The 26562-nt window shown below is 40.3% G+C and overlaps 1 protein-coding gene across 1 annotated transcript; it reads right to left on the bottom strand.

Moving 5' to 3' along the window:
• Window positions 1–1284: 1284 nt before the first annotated feature.
• IL22RA1 (interleukin 22 receptor subunit alpha 1) lies at window positions 1285–13473 on the bottom strand. Its single transcript, XM_075262749.1, has 7 exons — window positions 13341–13473; window positions 11854–11986; window positions 9875–10068; window positions 7460–7641; window positions 6099–6237; window positions 5232–5353; window positions 1285–2068 (listed from the first exon to the last, which is right to left on the bottom strand). The coding sequence occupies exons 1-7, from the start codon at window positions 13381–13383 to the stop codon at window positions 1289–1291; spliced, it is 1593 nt and encodes a 530-aa protein (XP_075118850.1). The 5' UTR covers window positions 13384–13473; the 3' UTR covers window positions 1285–1288.
• Window positions 13474–26562: the final 13089 nt, after the last annotated feature.

Below are 26562 nucleotides of genomic sequence, written 5' to 3'. Positions count from 1 at the left end.
GCTGTATGTACATGTTTGCATATGGAGAGCCTATAGAGGTGTGCTACAGTGTTGTCTAAACTCTGCTACATCGGGCAATTGTAATTACAGGGGTTTGGTTATGTAATTGTCTGAGCAGCTTCTGTGTTACAAAGGGCTGAACGGATGTTGCTGAAATGTGCCAAAGTTCTCCCCCATCAGAGGCAGAACAACACATTCCCTGTAGTACTCACTGAAACTGTACACCCGATATAGTCCTCTTGCCCACACACAGCCTGCATGTTCTGTAGTCTCCTGATCTTCTATGAGACTCCATTTTCTTCAGCTTTCACACTGTCCAGCTTCATCCTATATAGCTCCGCCCACAAAATAGTGTGTAGCTCCGCCCATTGCCTAGCATGATCCTATTGGAGAATGGCTCAAGGACCTGTGATGATATCATCACAGGTCCTTTAGTGTAGTGTGAACCTAAATTCCTTCACTGTGGTAGTGTCGGTAGTATAGCGATGTCATTTACCGGGATAAAAAGAAGGCTGTTTTAATCGGGGTTCCTATCTATGTATGCAAATCCGTTCAGCCGTTTTTGCGTGATTGAGGAACAAACATCCAAACTCACAAACATCCTAACACAAAAACTTTCACATTTATAATATTAGTAGGATGAGTGAGTCTAATGATAGATATTTTTTTTCCTTTTTTTCTTTATTTTTTTAGCGATTTGACAGTAAAGTCAAGTAAACACAAAGTATATTTTCCTGCATAATACTCTTTTCCTCCTTAAACCGGTCCCAGCATCAAAAATGACCTTTGCTTTGGTGTCCCTCACTAAACTATCTGTAAAAGTTAATTTATAAGATTTTAGAACTTTATGCAAATTTACCTTAACTAATCACATGGAATAGAGAGCGGCTTCATCTAGTCATGAAGTCACTGCACCAAATCTCACCCTGTGCAATGTGAAAGATGAATCTGCTCCTCACCGCACGTGACCTAAATAAAGGTGTTGTTCAGCTTCAACCAAATATTATTAGATGTCTCCTTGCTGTCATATATTCTGATAGGCCTGGTTCACATCTGTGTTCAGTATTCCAAGCGAGGAGTCCACTTGGAGACCCCCTCGAATGGAATACCGAATATATTAAAAAATGGTTAGCTAAGAAAGCACACAGTCCCCATAGACTTTAATGGGGTCCATTTGTTTTCCGTGTGGTGTCTGCACAAATCAACTGGAGCGAAAAGTGCTGCTTACATCACACACATCTTCTATATACTTTAGGTTTTCACAGTATAAACCAGTCAAAGGAACATCTTACAGAATGCATTGTTTTTTGTATCCGTTTGTTGCGTCCAATATATTTGTTGTAGAATTTATGACAGGACACTGTAAGGTATATGATCTACTGCCATGTCCCAATAAAATGTGTTGCATGTTGTCTTCCTCCATGTGGTTACTTGTAAAGCCATCAAAGTCTAAGTCTGTTAGTAAAACTGGTGGATGTTCTTCAGTTTGTTCCATTTGTGCAGTGAAATCCTCATCATTTCTGACAGTCACACTTGATATTAATCCCATTGGGGGGATGCTGTTGAGAATATTTGTCCCTTCGCCAAGTAAAGAGGAGAACAGATCAAATTTAAAGGAATCATCAACAAAAGCATTGGACATGTCACCATCAATGTCTCCAAAAGGTTGATGGGTGTTTATCTGAAGGTGTCCTTCAAAGTCATATGAAGCTTTACTGCAAGAACTTGGGGTAGTGTTTTGAAGGTACGACTTGTTACTGCTTGTCCGGTGTAACACCTCACCATATTGTACCGAGGAGACTAAACTACTAGTATTATTCTGAGAGCAATATGACTCCTGTGTATCCACCGAGTCCTGTCCCTGTGTCATTGCACCATGTGATTTACTTGCGTACATTTTTAGTTGTGAGTTCCCAGATATCTCTTTCCAGGTTTTTCTTGATGTCTCCTTATAGTTCTGTTCATAATTTTGCGTAAATATAGTTGGACAGAATCCCACAGAGCAGGAGTTGATCACCTTCTCCTTTGGCACATGCATTAGAGGCAAGCCTGTAGATTTCTTGAAAACCTGTTGATAAGCATATTAGTGACATATTAATTTATGGACAACTGGAACACTATTGTTTAAATATCAGGAATATTTGGGGGGGCTAGGTGTAGCCAAACTACATGTCTACAGTCCTGGGACACAAGCTCTGTCTATTAATGGCTTACGCATTCTGCAGATAATGAAGGGAATATACCCCCTACAATAAAGATATTATATAAGGTATACAGTCACTAATTGAGATAGAACTTGGAAACCTGTTTAGGATCAAATCATATCTGACTAAGTTCATTAGTATTTCTGGCAAGTTCCCACCAAAATGAGCTCTTATGGTAAGCAAGGGCTGTTGAACACTAACAGGCTGCATCATGAACAACCCTTTCCTCTTTGGGACTCCATTGATGACAAGAATGTAGTCTGAAGTTCCCTTCTTTGAATAGAGCGCTGTACGTTCAGCAGTCCCATACAGTTTAATACATTGGCAATATGCCCATCCATTGCTCCATACAAAAAGGCGGGCTCTGGTCCTCTGTTACTGTCATAGTAGATAAGTGTTGATCATAGTACAGCCCCTTTAACTGAACAATATCATTCAATAATATCATATTTAAAATAGTAAAGCATCTCATTGAAACTGGTTAGATTGCATTATTGGGTTTTATCAATCCTATAACACCAGTATAGTAATACTTTCCTGAGAAGCAGCGAAGCATCTGCTTATCTACTTATACATCATGTAGAGCAGCGGTGTAAATTAAGTGATAGTTACGACGGAGAGTATTGAATGACATTATGTTTTCAGTTTTGTGTATTAGAAACAGATCACCACAAATCTTCTCTCAGGCCAACATGACTTTAGTGACATACCTATTGCTTTCCTCAATCCCGCTTGTTTTTCTTACTTGGACTAGACAATTAACACCCTGTTAAGCTTTATTTCTCTCTGCATAACCGTTGAAATTCACTCCAAATAGTATACTATGTTTTTGGATGTAGAAGGCGTGGGTATCTTCAGGAGTGGACAATATCAATGTTGACTGTATAGATCACATTGGTGTATCTCTTCCATTTGGTTTGAGAAAGAGATCTGTTGAACCTTTTATATTCATTTGTGAGCCCGCATTAAAGATAACCTGGTCTATCCAATCTTTAGTTGACCTTTCCATATATTGGATTGCCATTAGCGCCTCACTGGTATTGTCTAATCCTAGATATCTGAAGGTACCCACACCTTCTGCATCAAATGGGCGTTGGAACAAAATGTTGGATGTTGTGGGCTGCAGTATCCTTACTTTATGCTTACAGTAGTGTTGTATCTATGTCAGCACAACCATGGAAGGTGAAGCCTCCTGAGTTCTGTATGAACAGTCACCAGTTGGATGGTTTTGATCATTTGCAATAGAAATTCTAAATGCAAAAATACCTGTTTTACTTCTTTCCTGTGAAGAATGTATCTGACCTGCATAACACATATGTCTATTTGTGGAAATGAGAACGTGACTTGTTTTTTAAGTCTAGCACAAAGCATTCATGCCTGAATGTACTAAGCATTGCCTTATATATCATTTAATGAAGTACCCCTAAAAAAATGTCAGTGATGTAATTTTTTTAGGTCTCCTGTTCTGTCAGTTAAAAGTTAATGCCAGAAACCTGTTGTATCTAAATTCTAGAAAAAGTGCTAGTTTATTAGTTATTTATTAATGTTTCTTTATATGATATATAATAAACAAGTAAGGAGATCTAATATCTATCTGTCTGCCCATGTATTCATAAAGCCATCCTTACTGACGGCTTTGAAATGCAGGTTTGTATCTACTTTAGGACCTATTTGGGGGGTTTAAGACAATTATTTGGGTTTTGGTTTTTTTTTTTCAAAATTTTTCCTCAGTATTGCTTTGCTGTTTAGAGGCTTGCCTTTATGGTATGAGATGTATTTTCCAGTGACACTGTTTGGGAGTACATAAAACTTATTAATAAATTTTTATTAAACCCTTAGGGGAGGGCAATGGGATAAAACAAATTCTATTAATGTTTTTATATTACCAATGTGTTACCTTTATTCTATATGCTGGTACAATTATGGCCATCCAAAATTTGTATAGGTTTTTTAAACTTTACTACTTCTGCGCAACACTTAAAAGCACTTTAAGGAAAAACAGTTTTGTGTGTCACTGCTTTGTAAGAGCTATAACTTTTATTATATGTTGATAAAGACGTATGTGGGCTTGTTTTTTGCATTACAAAATGCAGTTTTTATTCGTACTATTTTAAGGGACTTGATTCATTTTTTAAGTGTTCATCATGCATTTTACATAATGTATTATTTGCCATATATGTATGGAAAAAAATTATTATAATTTTTGTTGCTATGCATTTTTTTTTTTCTTACTCCTGCTAGGGGATCTCACACTGCAGTCAATTGATAAGTGCAATGTCTATCACTGTTAGGCTCCCACAATGATAGAATGGGAACATTGAGCCCATGCCATCACCATGATATAACCAAACATCATAGTATGCAAACTGTGCAAAAGGGGAATTATTATTATTTAATTAGTATTAGAAATCATTTTTTTCCACACATGTAGAGCTACCTCTAGTGTTATTGATATACCACATATCATTTACATAGTTTGGGCAGATAATTAATCCATGGGGCAGAATTATGAAACCTTGAAAACTGTCTTAGGCTAAGGCCACACATTGAGGAAACACAGCTTTTTTTGTTGCAGATTTTGTTGCAGTTTTTTGAGCCAAAACCAAGAATGGCTCCAAATGGAAATGGAAATATATAGAAAGCTCTTAAATCTTTACCTTTTGCTCAATCCAACTCCTGGCTTTGGTTAAAAAAACTGCAGCAAAATCTGCAACAAAAAAGGCTACGTTTCCGCAATGTGGGGCTGCAGCCTTAAAGAAACACTGTCTTAGTTCCCTATAGCAACCAACCAAAGCACGGCTTTCATTTTTCAAAAGTACTGTAAGAATGATAAGCTGCTCTGTGAATGGTTGTTGTGAGTAAATAAGACAGTTTTCTTAAGCCTGCCCCATATTTTGAGATATCTGTATTTGTTATGATTTCAATTGTATTATCGGCTTCAGTCTGAATTCATTTAACCTGTATGTATAATATCTAACACAGATTCATTGTCACTACATAGCCAACTTTTCTCTGTCTTCCACTTACTAGAGAATTTGGTGTTTGCACTTGTTGCTTTATGTATTTACAGCTAAACAAAAGTAACCCAGCAACCAAGGTAGCGACAAAAACAGCAATAAGACTGGCAATGAGTGTGACCAAGGAATGATCTGCAAAGACAAAATGCACATAAGTACACAAATAATAATTCAGAAATTCTCTGTAGACATTTGTGTCATTCATGTAGTATGACATAATTCATTAAACTGCAAAAGGCCCCTCATCTTAACTCATTAAGTATCATTAAGGAACAGGGGGTTGTGTACCCACTGTGGGACCCCTCCCAAGGGCATTGCCTAAGTAGCCACTCTGGTATTCACTGGACTTTGTTGGGGAGGAAAGGGGGAGGGTGGCTTATTACTAGGTTGGAGTGGTCATGGTATAGGTGGCAGCTTGCCAAAGACAACAGAGTATAGGATACACCCATGTCAAATATAAGCAGACTTGTGCGCAGGTACAATCCATTTGAACCATGCAGGTAGTAGGTTGGGGTGGGCAATACAGGTTCAGTATTCAGAGAGAAGCCAATGTAATAGGAATCGGGAACATTAGAATGGACAGGCAGATACAGGGTCAGAAAACAGGATGTAAGTCGGGTCGATACACAGGGAAACCAAGAGGCAAACCAGCAGATACTCTCACAGGAACAAACCTTTATCCAAGTTTTGATTGTCAATGATCAATTGTATACATTTTGCTTCTATTTTATATGCGGAACAAGAAAATAATACTAAATGCAAATGCTTATCTGACAAAAAAGATGTTATCTTGACCTGAGTTACTTGTACATGCATCAGTGACACTGAAACAATATAAGAAATATAGTGAAAGAAGAATTACAAAGTATTTTCTTACCTGGAAGTGTTCGAACGACAAAATATTGTAAATCGCTTTTCCTCTTATTACCTATCGACATGTATATACTTCCATTATATTCCATATCAGGGGACAAGCCAGACACTTCAAACTTTCTGCCTGCCTGGGCTTCTTGCCACTGAAACATAAAAAAGAGAATACAGCACTTAGATTCATATTGTGTCACAAACAACAGTCACCAATCGCAACCACACAAAACATTACCATTGCCTTAGCAAATATCCTGTAATGTGTATTTCACTTTAAGATGCGTGTGTATGAGAATCTAATCATTCTTACATATGGAGACTACTTAAAGGGGGTGTCTATAGGACAACTGTTTTACTAAATATAATAAGTAACCCAAGCAAGATTTGTCAAGTGAATTAAAAAAGCTAAATACTGTGTACTTATTCATTCTTCTTATCCTACCTGTTGAGTAATTCGATGACTTTCCATAAGGAGGGGTGACAACTAAGTATATTTGTGGCTCAGTCAACAAGCTAGTGAGCATAAAGACTGGAAAACGCAGGAAAATCTCCCCACCTTGCCGGACTGTGCAGTTCCAGACACAGCAGTCATCTCTTCCATAAAAATGTATGCAAGACTAAGTGCGCTTCTTTAGTTAAATGATGATAAACTAGTAAGTTCACTTGTGAAAGCCTCTCCAATAAGAAAATGGCCACGTATTACACACCTCATTGTGCTTCTGCAGGGATAGTGAACACTCCTTTCGTAAGAGCAGTGCTGCAGCCGCTCTCACACCAATGTTTTTTCTCACACATTACACAAACAACAATGTAGAAATCCTGAACATGCAGGCATTATACAAAACGTTTAGTTTTAGGCTGAGGCCCCACGGGCCGGAAACGCCACATAAAGCGCTGCAGGACAACCGCGGTGGCGGTGTTCCAGCAGCGCTTTGAACAGAAACTTCACAGAGTTTTCCTCCGCGGACTTTCTGTTACCATTATATCTACAGGAAAGCCACTGGAGTTTCCATAGATATAATTGACATGCTGCGATTTGCAAAAACGCATCGGTTTCAGAAATCGCAGCGTGTCCATACTGCGGTTTTTCCCGCAAAGTGGGCATGGGATTCACATGAATCCCATCCACTTTGCATGTAATGTATAATGCTGCAATTTTTCCGGCCCGTGGGGCCCCGGCCTAAGTTGTAAATGATACAAAACAGGGAATGTGCAAATCACAATAAGTTTTATTTGAAACATAATGTTGCCTGTGTAACCTGTAGTCAGTCCGTGCCACAGCACAACAGGTATAATGGCCACAGAAATGAAAAAATGGTTTTGTGCTTTCCAGAAATTCTCAGTTATACCTTCTATTAAAAAACAACTTACTGTGTGCTGTTTCTCAGGGTCAAAAAAGTTCAAATGGTAGTTAACATGATCATCTCTGTACAGATCTTCCACTGTCACAGGCTGCTTGTCTTTACCGCTTATTGGTACGGATGGAGTTGGAATGACAATTGTTATTGAATTCACATGCTGAACATAGTTCAATTTTGGTAAAACTAGATATGCTGCAGAAAGGAGACAAAAATAAGGAAAATTATGTCATATTTTAACTATACTATGGGCAAAGTCCAAACATAGCATACTATCTGTCAGACATAAGCACTTAAACTACAGGGGAAAGATGTACAATAGGAAATTTTACATGTAAAGCACCATGGAATTAATGGTGCTATATAAATAAACAATAATAATAATGCACGTGAAATGCTGATTATTAGAATCTAAGCATCCCTCCTTTGATGTGTCTATGTGAATTTACATTTACCCAGGTCTAGTTATATTAAGTTTGCACACTTAGATTTGCAGAATATGAGTATAAGGGTGCATGCACACTACGTAACGCCGGGCGTGTATGAGAGCCGTACACGCCGGCGTTACAGCAGGGCTGCCGAACACTTCCCATTCACTTCAATGGGAGCGCTCGTAAACGCCGCTGTTACGAGCGCTCCCATTGAAGTGAATGGGAAGTGTTCGGCAGCCCTGCTGTAACGCCGGCGTGTACGGCTCTCATACACGCCCGGCGTTACGTAGTGTGCATGCACCCGTATAAGACACCTCTGGAGATGGTTTCTTCTTATGGAAATAAGTTGTGGGATATGTCTTTCTTGTAACAGATTAGTCTGTTAACTGAACCTGCTGAAGATATCAGATTCAGCTGATGCTAAACTGTTGTGCAAGGCTAGATTCACACAACAGTGGTGCAAAACAGACGTGAAAAGCATCCATTTTCACAGGCATCTTGCACCCATGGGGCTCTCGTTTTCATGGGTCCTCCACACAATTCAGTGTATGGAGGGATCTGTTAAAATCATGGTCCCCTTCATTTGATCCTGTATGTACACTGTAAATGAATGACTTACTGACAGCTTTATTGTGAAGTTAAGTGCTCCCCATAAGAGCACTGACCTCCTCTCTGCTCCTCTCTATGCGCACAGTTTCTTGAATGAACAGGGGGTTAGACTCACAGTGCAGGTCTTATAGACTTGCACTGTAAGTCTGACCTCCTGTTCATACAATATACACTATGTGCATCAGAGGAGCAAGGAAGACTTCAGGGATCATTTTCAAATAGAGAGGGGTGACAATACTATGTACAGGAAGATGTGAAGAATGTTTCACCAACTTTTATAAAGTCCAAGGACTTCAGAAGCAACCAATCATTTGGTGACACTTTAAAAAGGAATTCCCATCTCAAGGATCCTAGCTATACTGCTAGCTTTTGTAAATTCACAAGTTTTTCTAAATCAATGGTTCTCAACATGTGGTACGTGTACCTCTTGGGGTACGTCTAACTATTCCCAGGGGTGTGTGCCACGGTAAAAGTCCCCTCCCCACAATGGTAGCTTGTGGGGTTCATCATCAACAAAGTACAATTATACTTTGGAGCTTCAGAGTATAAATAGCTGAGGCCACAGGGAGGTAATCAAGCATAAAAACAGCATCACTTACCTGTCCTGGGCTCTGACGCTTCTCCCCATGCTCCTTTGGCCTACATATTGACATCAGACAGTCATATGGATCACCTAGAGTAATGATGCCTGATGTTACAGGTAAGTAACACTATTTTTATGTATAATTACCTCCCCATGGCCGCTGCTAATTATACTCCGAGGGTCCAAAGAGACCCTCGGAGTATAATTGTAGTTTGTGTGTACCAACCCCCCCTCCTTCCCGGCTGAACACCAGAGAAAGTTTGGCTAAACCTGATATTGTAAAAAAAATCCCTATACATTATACTGTTATTTGGAGCCTATTTATGATTTTGTGGATGACACTGCTTGTTATGTATGGACTGTGTGATCCATTTTCCTAGTTTCCCATGTATTTGCTTTTTATACATTATACTGTACAGAAGGGCCACTCAAGGATATCATACTGCATGGAGGGGCCCATCATGGACATTACACTGTATGTACTATGCTGTAATATTAAAGAACATTTAAACTACACTACCTGCACACAAACATTTTAAAAGACAGCTGTTAGAAATGGATGCGTTTGTTTTTTTCAAAGCCATTTTAGTATCTGGAGGGCAAACATTTACACAGATCCCTCATAGACCTGAGTCTATTTACGGATCTATGAAAACAGATAAAAATATTTTTTGACAGCTCAAAAAAATATATTTTAATAGGCCTTCAGAATATAGAGTAACATCAAGGTAACTTGATATGTCATTGTATTATAATATAAAGTTTTACTTACAAATAATATTTTTTCCTTCTTATAAATACTCACTGTCATCTCTTGGGTTGAGTCTTTTTGATATGAACCAATCTGAGGTGCAGTTTGATGACAATGCCTTGACCCTCCCAAAATATTGGTTTTCCATAAAGTATTCTTCATCATCAGTTATTACATTTGTTAAATTACAGTAGACTCTTGTGATATTTTGGCAGTCATGAATGAGCAACCACTCTGGTTGCCCATATCTAAAGAAATATGAGAAGAATATTTAGAAAGTCCACACGTGAGTCTGGAGCTGGCACTGCTTTTATGCAGAATACTCCTAAAAATTAAAATATCTTAAAATTGTTAGAATGGACCCGTGAAATCCTCACACAACTGTGCCTGTGCCGCATAATTATTTTAGTTTTGAAGGGGGGTGAGCGGGAGGAGGAACACAGCGTGCTATGAGAATATTCAGCCTCTAGCACAAAGACACAACAGCTTTAGAGACTTGCACAGTGCCTACTGTCATCCTGAGTGTTCCCCGTCCCCCCATTTTTTGTTTGTGTAGTGGCCCCATAAGAATTGTCCAGTTTTGCACTGGTGTATTTTGTATATCGTTTGTGTTTGTGTCCATAAGCATCTCATTTCGGATATCAGTGAAAAACCTGCGATCGGTTGTTATGGAGACCTGGAGTAAAGCTGTGTGTATGTGACCTTGAGTAACAGTGTCATCCAGAGCACCCTGCCCCTTTAATGCTGACATAAAGCAGTGAATTAAAATGGCTGGGTTGCTATGAAAACCTGGAGTAAAACTCTAATATGTGGTACTCTGTGCAGAGTCGTGTATCTAATCTTCTGGTGTGTGGTATTGTGTGCAGTGGTGCGTATCTAATCCTCTGGCTTATGGAATTGTGTGAAGACGCATGTATCTAATCCTCTGGCGCTTAGTACATTGTGCATACGTGTGTATCTAATCCTCCGGCTTGTGGTACTGTGTGCAGACATGCATATTTAATCCTCGGGCGTGTGGCACTATGTGCTGACTTGTGTATCTAATCCTCCAGTGAGAGGTATTGTGTGCATAAGCGCGTATCTAATCCTCTGGCGTGTGATACTGTGTGCTGACTTGTGTATCTAATCCTCCAGCGTGTGTTATTGTGTGCAGACGCGCGTATCTAATCCTCCAGTGAGTAGTACTGTCTGCAGACACGCGTATCTAATCCTTTGGCGTGTGGTACTCTGTGCAGACGCATGTATCTAACCTTCCCTGTGTGGTATTGTGCGCAATAGCATGTATCTAATCCTTTGGCGTGTGGTATTGTGTGCAGTGGCGCGTATCTAATCTAAAACCGCATGTGCCCCAACTGATGAAAGGTCCTCTTTAAGGGGTAAGTCACCACAAAATGTTACTCACTGTAATGTTACCATTAGCGCCTTTCTGTCATCCGCCTCAGGCAGCAGAAAGGCTAGGTTCACCACTGCCAGTAGCAGAAATGGGTCTGGGCTCACTTCTGCGATCTGGCTGCATCCCACCCCTGGTGTCTGAAATCTTAATTTATAAGAAGCTTACAATTTTCTAAAAACAAGGAAACAATGTGATTGTAGAGTTGTCTGTTCTATTATATAGAGCGGAATTAAACATGTTTCAGTAAGGTGCAAATTGCTAGCATTGTTGTATTTCTACCACATAAGACAATGAAGGCCTCTGAATTTGATCATATCTACCTGAAAAATCATGGTAAAGATTAGTACATATGTCTTTTGTGGTCCACTTGCAGATTTATATTTTTCTTCATTTACCAACATTTATAATGTAGTTTTCAACAGTGTTTGGTATGGACTTCATCACTGAATAATGCAAATGGTGATGAGTAAGATTTATATCAGTAAGATTCTTGTTGACCATGAAATTTATAAAACTACATTAACTATGTCTGTAGTCCCCAAAAGAGATGATGTCTGCGCCAGATTCAGGTAGAATAGAAAGAAATGGCACAAAACTTGTATCTAAAGAATATTTACGTTTCCAGCAGATACTAACTTACCGTTTGTATTGGACGTTAAATGATACATTTTGTGGCAAGTCATCTTTGTTCCAGTGTAACATATATTCAAAATTTGTTGCACTAAAGGTCACATTGTAGATAGTGAAGTTTAAGCAGGTGTGACAAATATGCACTGCAATAAATAAAAAATATAATTATTATATATATAATATTATATAATAATAATAATAAAAATATTCATTTCAGAGTGCGGTTGTCTTCAGTGTGGACCAATTATTATTCTAGCTGTATATTCCCATGAGGTTCATATTAAAGGGATTATCCACTGTTTCCAAACTGAAAATAGATCTTCAAGACATCAGTTTGATATAGTCAGGGGATCCCTGCAGATAAGCTGTTTCCCAGGTGCGCCAGCTCCAGACATTGTCTGCATGCTCACTAACCATATGTGGCAGTTATTGGTACTACAGCAAAGTCCCACTCAAGTTGGGACACCACTGCAGTACCCACAACTGTATGTTGTATGCCTGACAGTCAGACTACTGCCAATCTAAAATTGATGGCCTGTCTTAAGGAGAGGATATCAATTCTAAAAAGGTGAGTAACCCTCCTAGTAATACATAGAGTCTGCCTTCCAATCTCCGCTAAAAACACTATAGGATTCATAAAGTCAGCATATGGCAACAAAGTAATGGAATTAATTACTAACATAATAATTAACATCACTACTATTTACGAGATGTACATCCACTGACAAAAAAATAATACACCAAGAAGGAGTTGTTGAAATGGAATGAAACTTTCCATGTGTGAATGTAATGATGATATATGTAAGTGATTACAATATTACAGTGAGCTGCCTCTAGCCTGAATAAAATGAGATATGATAGGACATGTAGGCGTACAGGTGACGTATGGTAACCTGCGGCACATTGGCACACAGATGTTGCAGTTTGCTCTGTAGATACTATACAGTCAAAGGTAGCCAAAGCTAGTCCCATACATGCTAGATTGGTGATGAATCTGGCAACTGGGTGGCAAAGGCACTCTTTAGAAACCCTTGCTGTGTGTGGTCAAGCATTATTCTGCTGAAAAATACCAATTGAAAGCCCAGCCATGAGAGACAATACATGTGGCTGCAGAATGTCCTGCGCATATCACTGAGCTATTAGTGTCCCTCCAAGGAGCTCAACACGAGGCCTTCATACACAAACTCGACCAAAGTTGGATCACAAGCAAAACCTGAATTCATTGCTTAAGACAATACAGTCAGTAGCAATGTATCTGAGAAAAATGGGATTTCATTTTCCCCACAACATGCATTCATATGGCTACTTTGATAGAAAAAAGGTTGTGGCTACTAGAATGCGTCCAATATAGATTGTGTGAATAATGTGTGTGTTATACAGCACCATTTCCATCAATGCTAAGAAAGTAGGACGAGCTGTTAGGCTTCTATCGGCGCACTCGACCTCCTTAAACTTCCTGTACGTTATCTGATGAAGTAATATGTTTAACACACTTACCTGACATCAAGTTGAAAAGCAGACATAAAAGTGTTGCCTTCATTTAGATCTGGAACGCAGAGACCATCGATTCACCGCTATTAGGGGAGGGAGACGGTGGGCACAGAGCTCCGATCCATGTCGCGTATCATTCACTCAGGAAAATATTGGTGTCAAACATCTTTTTTTTTTTTCTTATGCCAGAAGGGAGTTTCCTGTTTCAAGGTTGTTGATGACTAAAACCTCAATTATATCCCAACCTGAAAGTCAGGTCTTGTGAAATAGTCTGAATGGTTGTACACATGTATGCAAAGTGAGATACGCTTTTATGTTACATCCTGCAGAGTCTCAGTTATTCTGGACAAGGTCAAAACTATATACCAGTGATGGCAAATCTTTTGGAGACTGAGTGCCCAAACTGCAACCCAAAACCCACTAATTTATTGAAAAGTGCCAACATGGCAATGTAACCTTAAGACTGTGCAGATCCACAAATACGGACCCGCAAAATACAGTTATGTGAATGGGGCTTTACAGAATTTTCAATAATGCAAACAATTAACTTTGTACTGAAAGGTAATAGTCTGCATTTGGTACTTTTGAACAATTAATGTTTACTATTTTCATCGCACAGGATTTGTTTTATAGTGACCGTGCAATGTTATTACAGTCTGTACTAATAGCAGATGTTTGCAATAAAACAGATACTGTGTGATATCAATAGTGAAGTGACCCCACACAGTACAATCTACCCCACAGTGGTCCCCATACAGTACAATATGCTGCAAAGTAGCGCCCCAACACAGTATAATCTGTTCCATAAATGGGTGCCCACAGAGAGGGCTCTGAGTGCCACCTCTGTCACGCTTGCCATAGGTTCGCCACCACGACTATATGCTATTACTATACTATAACAAGCCTATAGTCTTGTGTTGTTTAGGTTGTTAATACAGTCTGATAGTTCCAGACAGATTACATTTTTTAACAATCTACTATATACAATTTCTTGGGGCAAATTTATTAAGAAAAATGTGCTAGAATTCAGAAGTGTATGCTGTGCACCACATTTAATGTTTTAGTTCCTTGTCTTGTTGGCAATGGGTGGAGCTTACTGAAAGGGGTCGTGGCTTAATATGTAATTATGTCATATGACAAAAAAATTAGTCTTTTTTTTAAAAAAACAAACAAACCCCGAAGCAGATGAAATAGGTGTTGTAAACTTATACTAGACAGTAGAAAGTTGCACCAGATTTCTCAACTAGCATACAGTGTACGAAGCAGTCTGCTTCCAGCTATATGCACTGTGTGGAGTCTAGGTGACAGGCACTAGCCAATCTCAAAATAATGAAATTAGCCATTGCCATGGGTGTAACTTGAGAGGGTGCAGTGGCACCAGTGCCCAGGATCCTTAGGGGACCCATAAGCACTGGCATCAGTATAGAGTTTGCAGCTTCCATCTGGCCCATAAGCCAAGTAGACTGACAGATTACCCTAACCACACTAAGGTTGATTGAACTCCTTAGCACCCATAACCATCACTATCAAGAATTCACAGTAGGGATGAGGTAGGGGACCCCGGACAAAAGATTGCACCGGGCTAACAAGCCTTTAGTTTCTCCACTGCTATTGGCTGTCATCTGATATGACATCCACATGTCTTTTTTGTATTTCCTGCTCAAACATGTGGCAGCAGCCATTTTAGTTCATCCAAGATAATTCATTATTTGTTCGGTTTAGTTGAAAACCGAACACTTTGGAATATTTTGGATGAATCTGGTTCATGACGCAGCAGTACACTCATCTATATTTGTGAGCATTTGTCACTTTGGTTAGCAAAAAAACCCCAACATAAATGGTTAACACTCCATGAAATTCTCGCATCTGCTAGGGAAGATGCAAGCTTGTTCTGGGAAGGGGTCCCGAATAATGTCTCATAAGGAGTAAATGCAGTCTTACTTTTAGGAGTGGTGAGTACTAGTGTTGAGCGAGTAGTATTTGATTTGATTACACGCATTCCTATGCCTGCGAGGTATTTGATCGAATACTACTCGCTCAACAGTAGTGAGTACCAAATAAAGTGACAGGGGCAAGGGACAAGTAAATTCAATATTCTAGAAATTCTACACACACTCCAGGACTACAAGCAATCCAATGAGGTTGTGGTAATGTGGGACTGCCATCACCACCACTGCCACCACCTCAACCCCTAAAAAGGGGTATCCCAAAGGGACAATTTCTCTGTGTGCGGAGAAATTGTTCCAACTTGGATGATTTTGACCAACAGAGTGAAGTATTACTGAACCGCTTCCTTAATTGAGGTTTCCTCCGACCTCTGTTGGAACAGGCCAGGATACAGGCAAGAAGTACCCCAAGGGAACACCTTCTGGTACCAAGACCTAAACAAACTGATGCCAATGTCATCAGAATGATAGGCACCTTTGACCAACATTCTAAAGAGGTGGTTCACATCCTAAGGATGTACTGGGGTATATTGCAATAAGACCCGGACATCAGGGGTGTTATTACCCCTAACCCATCAGTGACGTACTGTAGGGGTTGGAATATTAGAGACAGAATTACACACAGCCATTTAAAACCGGCACCGACCTCTAACTGGTTGGGAACGAAACCACCAGAAGGGACCTTCAAATGTGGGTCATGCCGGGCTTGGGCATACATCCGCAAAGGACGAGAGGTGACAGCCTTCACCACTGGCAAGAGCTATCAGACCTATGACTTTATAAATTGCCGTACAGAAGGAGTAATCTACGTCGCCTCTTGTCCTTGCCCCATGAACTACGTTGGAAAAACGAGACGACAATTTAGGAGACGTGTGCTGGAACATATTGGGGACATTGTTAGGGGTACGGACACACCGGTGGCCAATCATATGCGAGAGGCACATAATGGTGACACCTTCTCCTTGAAATTTCGTGGCATAGAGTGTGTACAGTGATCAGTTAGGAGGGGGGATTAGGATAATGCGATCCTGCATCGGGAGGCGCAGTGGATCTTTCGGTTTAACTGTTTGAAACCGAAGGGTCTGAATGACTATTGTTTACTCCCTTCATTTAAAACCATTGCATACGGACATCTATCTTATTACCATATGTGCTGTACCATCTTTTTTACTTGCCTTTTTGTAGTTGTTTACCCTGAATTAGGCAAAGTGAGTGCTTTTGATGAAGTGTAACTATAGGATTGGTGTTCAGTGGGAGTTAGTATTAATCTTATTCCATGCAGACATTGGCTTTGACTATAATGGAGATATTTCTACAACTAGAGTTTAGGACCTCAGTGTTCACCACATCGGGTTATGTGCATATGGACGAACATTATGCAGTCATGTATCGCTAATGAGGCTTGACAACCCGGTATGACTACTTCAAGCATCCCAGTTGCATCTTTGGCTTCTGAATTGTTGGGCCATGTACACACTACATACGATTTGGATGTGCATCTACTAATGTAGAACCTGTATGTTCCAGCCACAGGCTGGTCCTCTCTGTTATAGGACCTTGTTCACACGATGTGAGTGTGTGAATACATGAACAGATTAAAATAGGGGCTCCTTAGCCAGATATGGTTTTTTGGAGCAATAGGATCCTGTGCACACCTGGTGAGATTTATATATGCCTTGATTCTAAAAGCTTTAGAAGTACGGTTATATGCTAAAAGGTGCTCACTCTAAAACAACATGAGTAGACGGAGGTTGTGGTGAACGGCTACATTGGATTATTTAAATAGTGGTGGTCCCTGTGATTGTTAATATTGTCCCATTGGATACATTTGTGCTTATCAGATATTTGGCGTTCAATAATGTTGACACATCTAATATTAAATAGGTGAGTGCTATTGACCCTGCTGTTACAGGGACGCATCACTCTGCCGTGAAGTCTAATCTGGTTTTTATGAATGGTCAACTTTATACTTACCTGATTTAAAAACTGCATGGTTTCCTTTTCACAATACGATTGTGTGTATAACAAGAGCCCTGCCTACAGTAACGCCTCCGGTCACAAGGTCAGCCAGTGGTGTATCCGATTGGCCGAACAGATGGAGGCGTGAGCTTAGGGGCGTGGACTATGCCTGATCTTGGCTATTTAAACCCAGCATGCTGAATGCTCAGAGTCAGACCTATTGAAGTACTGGGACCTACCAAGGTCCCAGGAACTGTGGTTTTTACTGCAACTAAACTCTCTCTAATTTCATCTTTTATCACTTACGCTCTCCTGAGGAGCCATTATTATGCGGAACACGTTGAGAGGCTATTTACACACAAATAATGCATTCCACAAGCTGGCATAGCCTATAAATAGTAGGTAGATTTGCTCTAGCGCTGGTGTGAAGATTGCACAGCAGTGAAACATAGGCTAGGAGCACAGCCTACTGCATAGCGGTGGGTCTGATCAGGAATTTATACAGCAGCAGTAGCCACTCCGTAGCTGAACTATCTAGCGCTAGTATAGCAGGCACTTAACACTGAGTGCGCCAGTGCAGCCTGTGTGAATGGGATTAATATCTCTGTATGACCTTAAGAGATAGTAATACTATACCTGTGGTGGAGGAGAAACGTGGGTGCTAGTTAAACCTGGGGCTGTATGACACAACATAGCAGCCTAAGTGACTAGACCACATCTGTGATTGGATGCTTGACATCTGCCTCCCCACCCGAGCAGGGCTTGCTAAGAGAGGTCCTGATGTTTTTTACGGGCTTATAGGGAATTTTAACTGACCTCTTCATTAAAAGTTATGTTTTAAGGGTTTATCTGTTTCTTTTGCGGGGTTCCCTTTCTGTTTGTTAAATACACAAAATAGTCTCAATCAGTACAGCAGGCAGAAGAAATGGTAGAACATGAAATACGGAGTTGAACTATTCATGATACATCTGTAGTGCAATTTATTTTAGAGTTCTGGATCATTTTCCTTTTTAGATCTCCATCACTGTCTTCTTCTTTGTCCATGGCCAGACTATAAATACGTGGGTGGCAGACGTGCTCCTTCGCTGAGATTAATACTCCTAGTAAATATAAATGGTGTTTGTGCTGCTGAACTTGCAATCTGTAAATTCATCTGTATCAGTCCATCTGTTATGTATAATCATGTGTTTAACATGACAAAAATTGAATATATTGCTTTCGAGAGTATTTGCTGGTAGCATTATTTTTACCATTTGAAGCTTTTTATTACTATACCCTTTGTCTATAAACTGCAGCCTCTTCTACATAGTACATAGACCATAAATGGTCTCTTCAGAATATTGTTTCAACACACAGGAAGATCACAGCTTGTTATTACAATAAAACTATTTTAGTTGACAGGTTTCCTATAACTTTTCATCATAATCTGATCTTCCTCTATTAAAAAAAAAACTGTCAAATCCAAAACGTTGACTATTTTTATTCAAATATGGAGTGAATGTCCGCTGGAACAACATTTCTTTATATTATATTGTATTCAGAAAAGATTCTACACAATCATCATTGGTATCCAAAATAACGAGAATATTGTCAATAAAACGCTGCGAGAATTGCAGACCCGCTTGTAGCTCATCTTCTGGGAATATGTTTAGATGGTCCTATCTCTCTCTATATAAACTAGTGTAGCTTGGGGCAAATGTGGTCCCCATAGCCGTACTTCGTATTTGAAGAAGAGATAAAAATCACCTTCATATATGAAGTAACATGTAAGTGTTCCAGTATAAAGCAAATATTTTACTCGAGAAACTCAATTTTGTGTTTTCTGAAAATATTTCTCCTGCATTATAAAAAATGCTACAGCTCTGCACACTTTTGTTGCATCAATTATCATGTACTGTGTAATGATGCAACATTAAAAGGAGTTGTCTTGGCGAAAATGGACGACCCTTTTAATGTTTGTTTAAATCAGTTGGTGCAGTAGAAAAAAAAAAAAAAAAGCACACTCACCTGTTCCCCGGTGTCCTCTCGCACTTCCTGGGTTCATCTGCTCCAGTGGGTCTCTTCCAGAGTTGTACTGAAGCTGCTGATTTGGTCATTCATGTGACTGCTGAGGCCAATAAGCGGCCTCGGCAAGAGGTCACATGATGTCACAGGTAGTGACATTCAGGCCCTTCATTGATTGACCTCAGTGGTCAATCATTGACTTCAGCACAACCAAGGAAGAGACCCACCGGAGCAGATGAAACTGGAGGCACGGGAGGACACCAGAGGATTGGGGAATACATTGTATTTTAAACTTTTTCACTGCCCCCAGCTTAAACGTTGAAAAGGTTGTCCATTTTTGCCCGGACAATCCCTTTAAGTGTGCATATGATTCTTTCCATGTAATTGTAAATTTTAAATGTATTTACAATTGAGTATTAAGAGGAGTATTCTTAATGAAAGCTGGCTTTTAAAAAAAAAAAAACACATGGATGTAACTATTCATCCATGTGTCGAGGAAGATGGAGGTGTGCAGCAGTATTTAAGAGCAACACTCACCATCAGCACAGACCCCTGAGTAAGGAATCCACTTTTTAGTTTTCCAATATCAAAAAGAGACATCAGACTTAGTGTCTGTGATGTCCTGTGGTGAAGGTAGTTGCCAGAGGAAACGCTTGTTTTCCTGCGGTCACATAGGACGTTACCCAGTGGAGCATTTCCATGTAGCAGGCTTACAGGACACCAACAACACCACAGGAGCAGCAAAGAGGACAAGACTGCATGGCATGGGACAGCACATTACAAAGATGCACATTTATCACATAAGAAAGCAAAGCATAGAACAGCATAGACTAAGTCATCATAGTACAGGACAGGCATGACTGCACTACACAGCATGCACAGACCAGGACAGGCTAGGACAGCACATCATAGGACTGCATAGAATAATCACAGGACAACATACAACTTCACAGCGTATATCTATTCTTGGAGCTTCCTCTGTTACTTACCCTGCTCTTTGATCTAAGCTCCCCCTCTACTCAACTGAGAACATGTGTTACAGAGGAGGCTTTAAAAGAGGAATAGGGTGTCAGAGGGGACCCTCACTACTTATCCTGATCTAATGTGCAGCAGTGCAGAAATTTGCAGAAGAAAGTCACAGACCCTTATTGAAGGAAGGAGTATGTGCAAGATGAGATATTACCTGCCTGATGCCTGCTTCTGTTTATGCCATATCATGCCCCACAGCTATGTAAATAAAATAAATATAGCTTATTATGTGGACACAAGTCTTTGCGATGTTATGGCACTGCGGGACAGGCAGAGTATGTTAACCCATTAGAAATGCCACCTTGTTTGATACTTAAAGAGGTTGTCCTGTTTCAGACCAATATTGGTAGACAAATACTATTGTTAGTATAATGAAAAGTTGTACAATTTTCCAATATACTTTATATCAATTCCTCATGGGTTTCCCAGATCTCTGCTTGCTGTCATCCATCCTGCTGATTTCCGGTTGATGAAATCAGTCCATGGTCATGTGATGTGCACAGGTGCACAGCTCGTTACCAGACAGATGTCTGATTACTGTGCTGTGACTAATGAGTCATGCACCTGTGTGTACATCACATGACCATGGACTGTACATCACATGACCATGGACTGTGCATCACATGACCATGGACTGTGCATCACAATCCAGCATTGCCATAGAGGTGAATGGAGCAGGAGTGTGCCACCACACCCACTACAATATTCTTATAGCAGACCTTTCATGTCCTTATAAATATGCGGTTTTATATACTTGTTCTAAAGCCAACATTGAGCTGAATTCAGTGCACTGTTGGCTTTCCCATTATGTGCCCCGAGCTGGAGATATTAGTGCCGTTAGTTTCAGCACTGATCTCTCCCCACTGTCAAAATGCCGTTCCTGACTGTCTAGCATCATTGCTGGGTGGTAAGAAATGCCCCCTCTGACAGCACAAGGTTATGTTAGAGTACTGTCGGGGGAAAGCGTTCCTCACTGTCCATCTAGACTTTCAGGAATGCCCTTTTGACAGTGTAAAAGAAAAAATATATATCCTTGTACCGTGTTTGCCAGTGGATATGAAATGAAAGAAATTTTCTGAGAGAAGTCCTCAGTAGTTGATACCTTTTTTAATGGCTAACTCAAAGAGTTTTTTGATGACATATTTCGAGCTTTCGGGACTACTATAAAGGTCCCTTCATCAGGATGGTATAACACAATGTCTGAAGGTAGGCATATATATACAGAGAAATGGAGTGTTAGATGCAAAATAGATGGAAAACAGAACATAAACAGTTTTTTTAAAAAAATACACATATATATCAGTTCACAGGAAAGTTCTCTGGGTTTATGGCTTCTTTGATCAGTGACGTGGTGTCTAGTGGTTATAAAAGGCCATAAAACCCTGGGCCCTGTTTAAACCTTGTTGGAGAGTGCGAAGGGTCATCATAAGTTTAAATTCCCATATGAGGCGATCTTTTCTGTCTCTGAAATTCCCCCTTAGTACCAGGATCTTCATATCCTGGGTCATATTATGATTTTGATTACAGAAGTGTTTTGGCACCGGGAGGTCCATTCTTTGCTCTCTAATCGTATGTCTGTGTGAGTTCATCCTAAGTGACTGTCCTGTCTCACCTACATACAGGCCCTCAGGACACTTAGTACACAATATCAAATACACTACATTAGGTGTGCTGCAGGTGAAGTTACCTGGGATCTTGTAGTGTCCATCAGAGTTCGGGATCTTTATTTTGTCCGTAGTCAGTATGTGCGGGCAGGTTTTGCACCTCTTCTGTCCACATGGAAATGTTCCTTTGTTAGTTGGAGGTGACAGTGAGCTGCTAATAATCATGTTCCTGAGGTTTGGTGGCTGTCTGTAACACAGGAGAGGGGGTTCTGGAAATATGGATTTTAGATGGTTGTCTTTTTGCAGTAGTGGATGTAATTTGCGTGTAATTCCTTTCAGCGTCTCCAGGTGGGGGTTATATGTGACAACCAGGGGCACCCGAGTGTTCTCCTGTTTGGTATTGTATTTTAATAACTCTGATCTTGGTGTTCTGGTGGCCCTGGTGATTTGGTTATCAATTTTGACAGTGGTGAGAGATCGGTACCGAAATTAATGGCACCAATATCTCCTCCCCGGGCACAGAGTGGAAAAAGCATTTTCTAGGCTTTCTAGCGGTATATAAAGCCACACATGCATGAGAACATGAAAGGTCCTCTTTAAGGAGGTACAAGGGACCACCATTCATGTAATTATGGGGAAGCCAGTAGTCAGACCACCAATCAAACATTCATCACCTATCTTGTGGAGAGTTCTTAGGCTGTACACTTGGAACCAGGGCCGGCTCCAGGTTTTTATGGGCCCTTGGGCGACAGAGCCTCAGTGGGCCACCTTGTAAAGGAGGTGGGGGAGTCGAGACACTGTGCGTTGCAGATGAAGCGAGTGACGTCATGCAGGAGTGTGGCGTCACCAACGCCATACCTCCCAATCTTTTAAAGAGTAGAAAGAAGGGCTCTACGCGCCGCTGCAAATTTAGCTCCACCCACTTTTATGTTGATTCCACCCACTCTCATTCATTTATTATGTGCTCCCACACAGTATAATCCTCCTACAGTCACCTGTAAATTATATGCCCCCCCTCCATCTCTCCCCCAGTTTCATATACACCCTTCCTCTGCCCCCAGTTTCATGTCCCCCCCTCCATCTCTGTCCCCAGTTTCATCACGTTCTCCCCCTTCATCTGCCCACAGTTTCATGTCCCCCGTCTCTGCCCCAGTGTCATGCCGTTCCCCCCCTCCCCTTCATTTGCCCCTTCAGTTTCATTGGGCCCCCTCCATCTCTGTCCCCAGTTTCATGCCATTCTCTCTCCTCCCCTTCATTTGCCCCCTCAGTTTCATTGGGCCCCCTCCATCTCTGTCCCCAGTTCCATGCTGTTCTCTCCCCACCCCCTTCATCTTCCCCAGTGTCATGCCGTTCCCCTCCTCCCTTTCATTTGCCCCTTCAGTTTCATTGGGCCCCCTCCATCTCTGTCCCCAGTTTCATGCCGTTCTCTCCCCACCCCCTTCATCTTCCCCAGTGTCATGCCGTTCCCCCCCCTCCCCTTCATTTGCCCCCCAGTTTCTTTGGGCCCCCTCCATCTTTGTCCCCAGTGTCATGCCGTTCTCTCCCTACCCCCTTCATCTTCCCCAGTGTCATGCCGTTCCCCCCCTCCCCTTCATTTGCCCCCCAGTTTCATGGGCCCCCTTCATTATGTTTCACCTTAATATGTAATACAAAACAAACACTTACACTCACCTTCTATCACTCACCTTCCATCGTTCCCCCGACGCTCCTCTCTCTCACTCCAGTGCAGTCACATACGCGATGCAGGAGCTGTGAGCGCAGCTCCTGCTTAGCTCCGGCCCGGCTTGCGTGTGTAAGCGTGATGACGGCCCTGCTTGGAACAACCATTTTTTAATATTTAGAGCTATTACAGTAGATGGAAAACTAGTAGCTCTAGTACCTCCACTCACCTGTAACAACTGTTACTTTTTCTATGGTGCTGTGACAGTTTATTTAGAAGGATTCATAGATGAGGAGATACGATACAATGTTGCACTACTTTAGAAGATCACACCCAATGTGGAATAGTTAGTGACTAGTTTAAAAGATTGCACTGACTTCCATAGACATTTATGGTGTACTCTTTGGTACAGCCTATGTGGCATCAGGTTGCCCATTGGCTTATGGTGGTGTTCTGTTTTCTCGGCTGTCATATAACATTTGCCTTTCTGTTAATGACCAATTAAAACTGTCCATATCTGGAGTTGCAAAGGTTGAACACATAGGGTGAACATGCAGCAGTAATTGACCGACACTTTTCTGGGGCGTGTGAGTTACATTTATTGAAGTCCCATCCACTACACTCCAAACCTATAGATCTGCAGGGGTAGGTTGATATGCTGGATTCTGGTGACAGACCCCCTCCATGTTTCCAAACCTATTTCCATGATCAAACAGGTTTACCTATGTAAACACTATTAAAAATTGAGGATTTTACAGAATTACAAAGTTACAAAACTTTTTACTATGACAACATTGTAAAGCCTAAAAGTGTCCAACTACATATGAAAAACATTGTAATGCCACCAATGACAAAAATTATTGGTTAAAACACCAATGTAACTGGTGTATTTGGAAATTTTACATTGAATAGTAGTCTTCTAAAAAGTATTGTATAGCATTCATAGCATAAGAACCTTTATTGTATTTCATATCAATACTATATTCATTATAGCACAATGATAATGTGTATAATAATTCCCCTATTATTAAAGGGTTTGTACAGCAAGGGAAAGTTATTTAGTAAACAGCTCAGAATATTCAGAAATAAAGTCCTACTTAATTGGCCAATCAAATCGCTGTTTTCTGAAGGTCACTTTTGCGGCCAGTGATCAACTGCAGTAGTTACATTATCATCTCAGGATGTCATCACTGGAGCAGCAAGTAGAAATTGTCTTTGAATTTTTTGGTTTTGGCCTAGTTTGATACTAGGATATTGGGACTTTTAGATTTTTTTTTCCTCTCGTCACATTCTAAAAGCCATAACTTTTTCATTTTAACCCAATAAGGACAAGACCAAAAATGCCTTAAGGACACTGCCCCATTTTTCCTAACTGACGTTTTATTTTATGTGGCAATAACTTTGAGATGCTTTAACTTATTCAAGTGATTTTAAAAGTTTTTTTTGTGGCACATTGTACTTCATGTTAATGGTGAAGATCAATATTTTTTGTGTTTATTTATATTAAAAAAAACAAACAGCAAATTTGATGACAATTTGGAAAAATTAGCAATTTTCAAAATGTGAAATACTTTTTTTCATAAAGATAGTCATACCACCCAAATACATTAATAAATATTATCTACCATATCTCTGCTTTATATTGCCATCATCTTTTACTTGTCCTTTAAAATTATTTTGGCTTACAAGTCCATCAATGATTTTACAGAGTCACAAAATAAATTTTATAAACCAATTTTTAGGGACCATTTCAGTTATGAAGAGGATTATAAAGGCCTATATAATAGAAACCTCCATAAATTGCCCCATTTTCAAAACTGCACCCTTCAAATCATTCAAAACCACATTTGGGAAGTTTGCTAATAGAGATGAGCGAGTACTGTTCGGATCAGACGATCTGAACAGCACGCTCGCATAGAAATGAATGGACGTAGCCAGCACGCGGGGAGTTAATTGACCGGCCACCGTCAAAGCTGAAGTACCAGGTGCATCCATTCATTTCTATGGTGCGTGCTGTTCGGATCGGCTGATCCGAACAGTACTCGTCCATCTCTATTTGCTAACCCTTTATTGTTTTAATACCCATGAAATGTATATAGTACGATGGAATCCCCCCCCCAAAATGAATCTGTTTTGGAAACTACACACCTCAAGAAATTTATTAAGGGGCATAGTGAATATTTTGACCCCACATATGATTCACAGATTTTATTAACATTGGAACATGAAAATTAAGAATTACTTTTTTTTGCCAATTAATTGTCTACTTGGTCCCAAATTTTTCATTTTCACAAGGGGTTAAAGGAGAAAAAGCACTTCACAGTTCATTACAAAATATATCCTGAACACAGCAATATCCCATATGTGTTCATGGGTGTACAGTATGGTGGGGCTCAGAATAGAAAGAGCGCCATTTGGCTTTTAGAGGGCCGGTTGCTGGAATAGTTTCAGGTGCCATGTTCTCATTTTCAGAGTCCCTAAAGTACCAATACAATAGAAACCCCCTGAAAGGGACCCCATTTTGGAAACTACACCCCTTACAGAATTTATCAAGGGATATCATCATTTGGAGTCCAAGAGTGCTTCTTTAAAATTAATGTGCAAAGTGAAATAATACGCCATTTTAGTACCAAATATCTTATGCCCACTTTTTATCAATATACACTCCTAAAACTTAAGTGGGTTATCAAAAGTTGTACTTAAAAGTTGTATATTTGGATGTAAACTGCTGTTTGGGCAAACACCAGCGTTCAGAAGGGAACAGGCACTGCACTTTTTATCTACTGGAGTATAGATTTAGAGGGACTGTTTTTTGAGCAACAGAGGTACCAGTAAATTGGAATTCCCCAAGAAGTAACTCCATTTGGTAGGGGCCATTTTAGGTTCTTTGCAAACATGATATGGTGTCCAAAGACTGAACAAATTAAATCTGCACTTCAATAGCCACATACAGCTCCTTCACCTCTGTGACGTGCTGTGTGCCAAAACTGCGGTTTATGCCCACATGTATGACACTGGTGTACTCA

Source organism: Leptodactylus fuscus, chromosome 2, assembly GCF_031893055.1.
Source record: "Leptodactylus fuscus isolate aLepFus1 chromosome 2, aLepFus1.hap2, whole genome shotgun sequence".
Lineage (NCBI taxonomy): Eukaryota > Metazoa > Chordata > Amphibia > Anura > Leptodactylidae > Leptodactylus > Leptodactylus fuscus.
The sequence above is the reverse complement of the archived record's forward strand: the minus strand, read 5'-3'. Positions and strand labels throughout refer to the sequence as shown.

Coding starts and splice junctions, on each gene's coding strand:
- IL22RA1 (XM_075262749.1), bottom strand. CDS start 13,383: ATGAAGGCAACACTTTTATGTCTGCTTTTCAACTTGATGTCAG. Junction 10,069..11,853: donor TTTAACGTCCAATACAAACG/GTAAGTTAGTAT, acceptor ATATTTCTTTAG/ATATGGGCAACCAGAGTGGT. Junction 2,069..5,231: donor TGCAAACACCAAATTCTCTA/GTAAGTGGAAGA, acceptor GCTTATCAACAG/GTTTTCAAGAAATCTACAGG.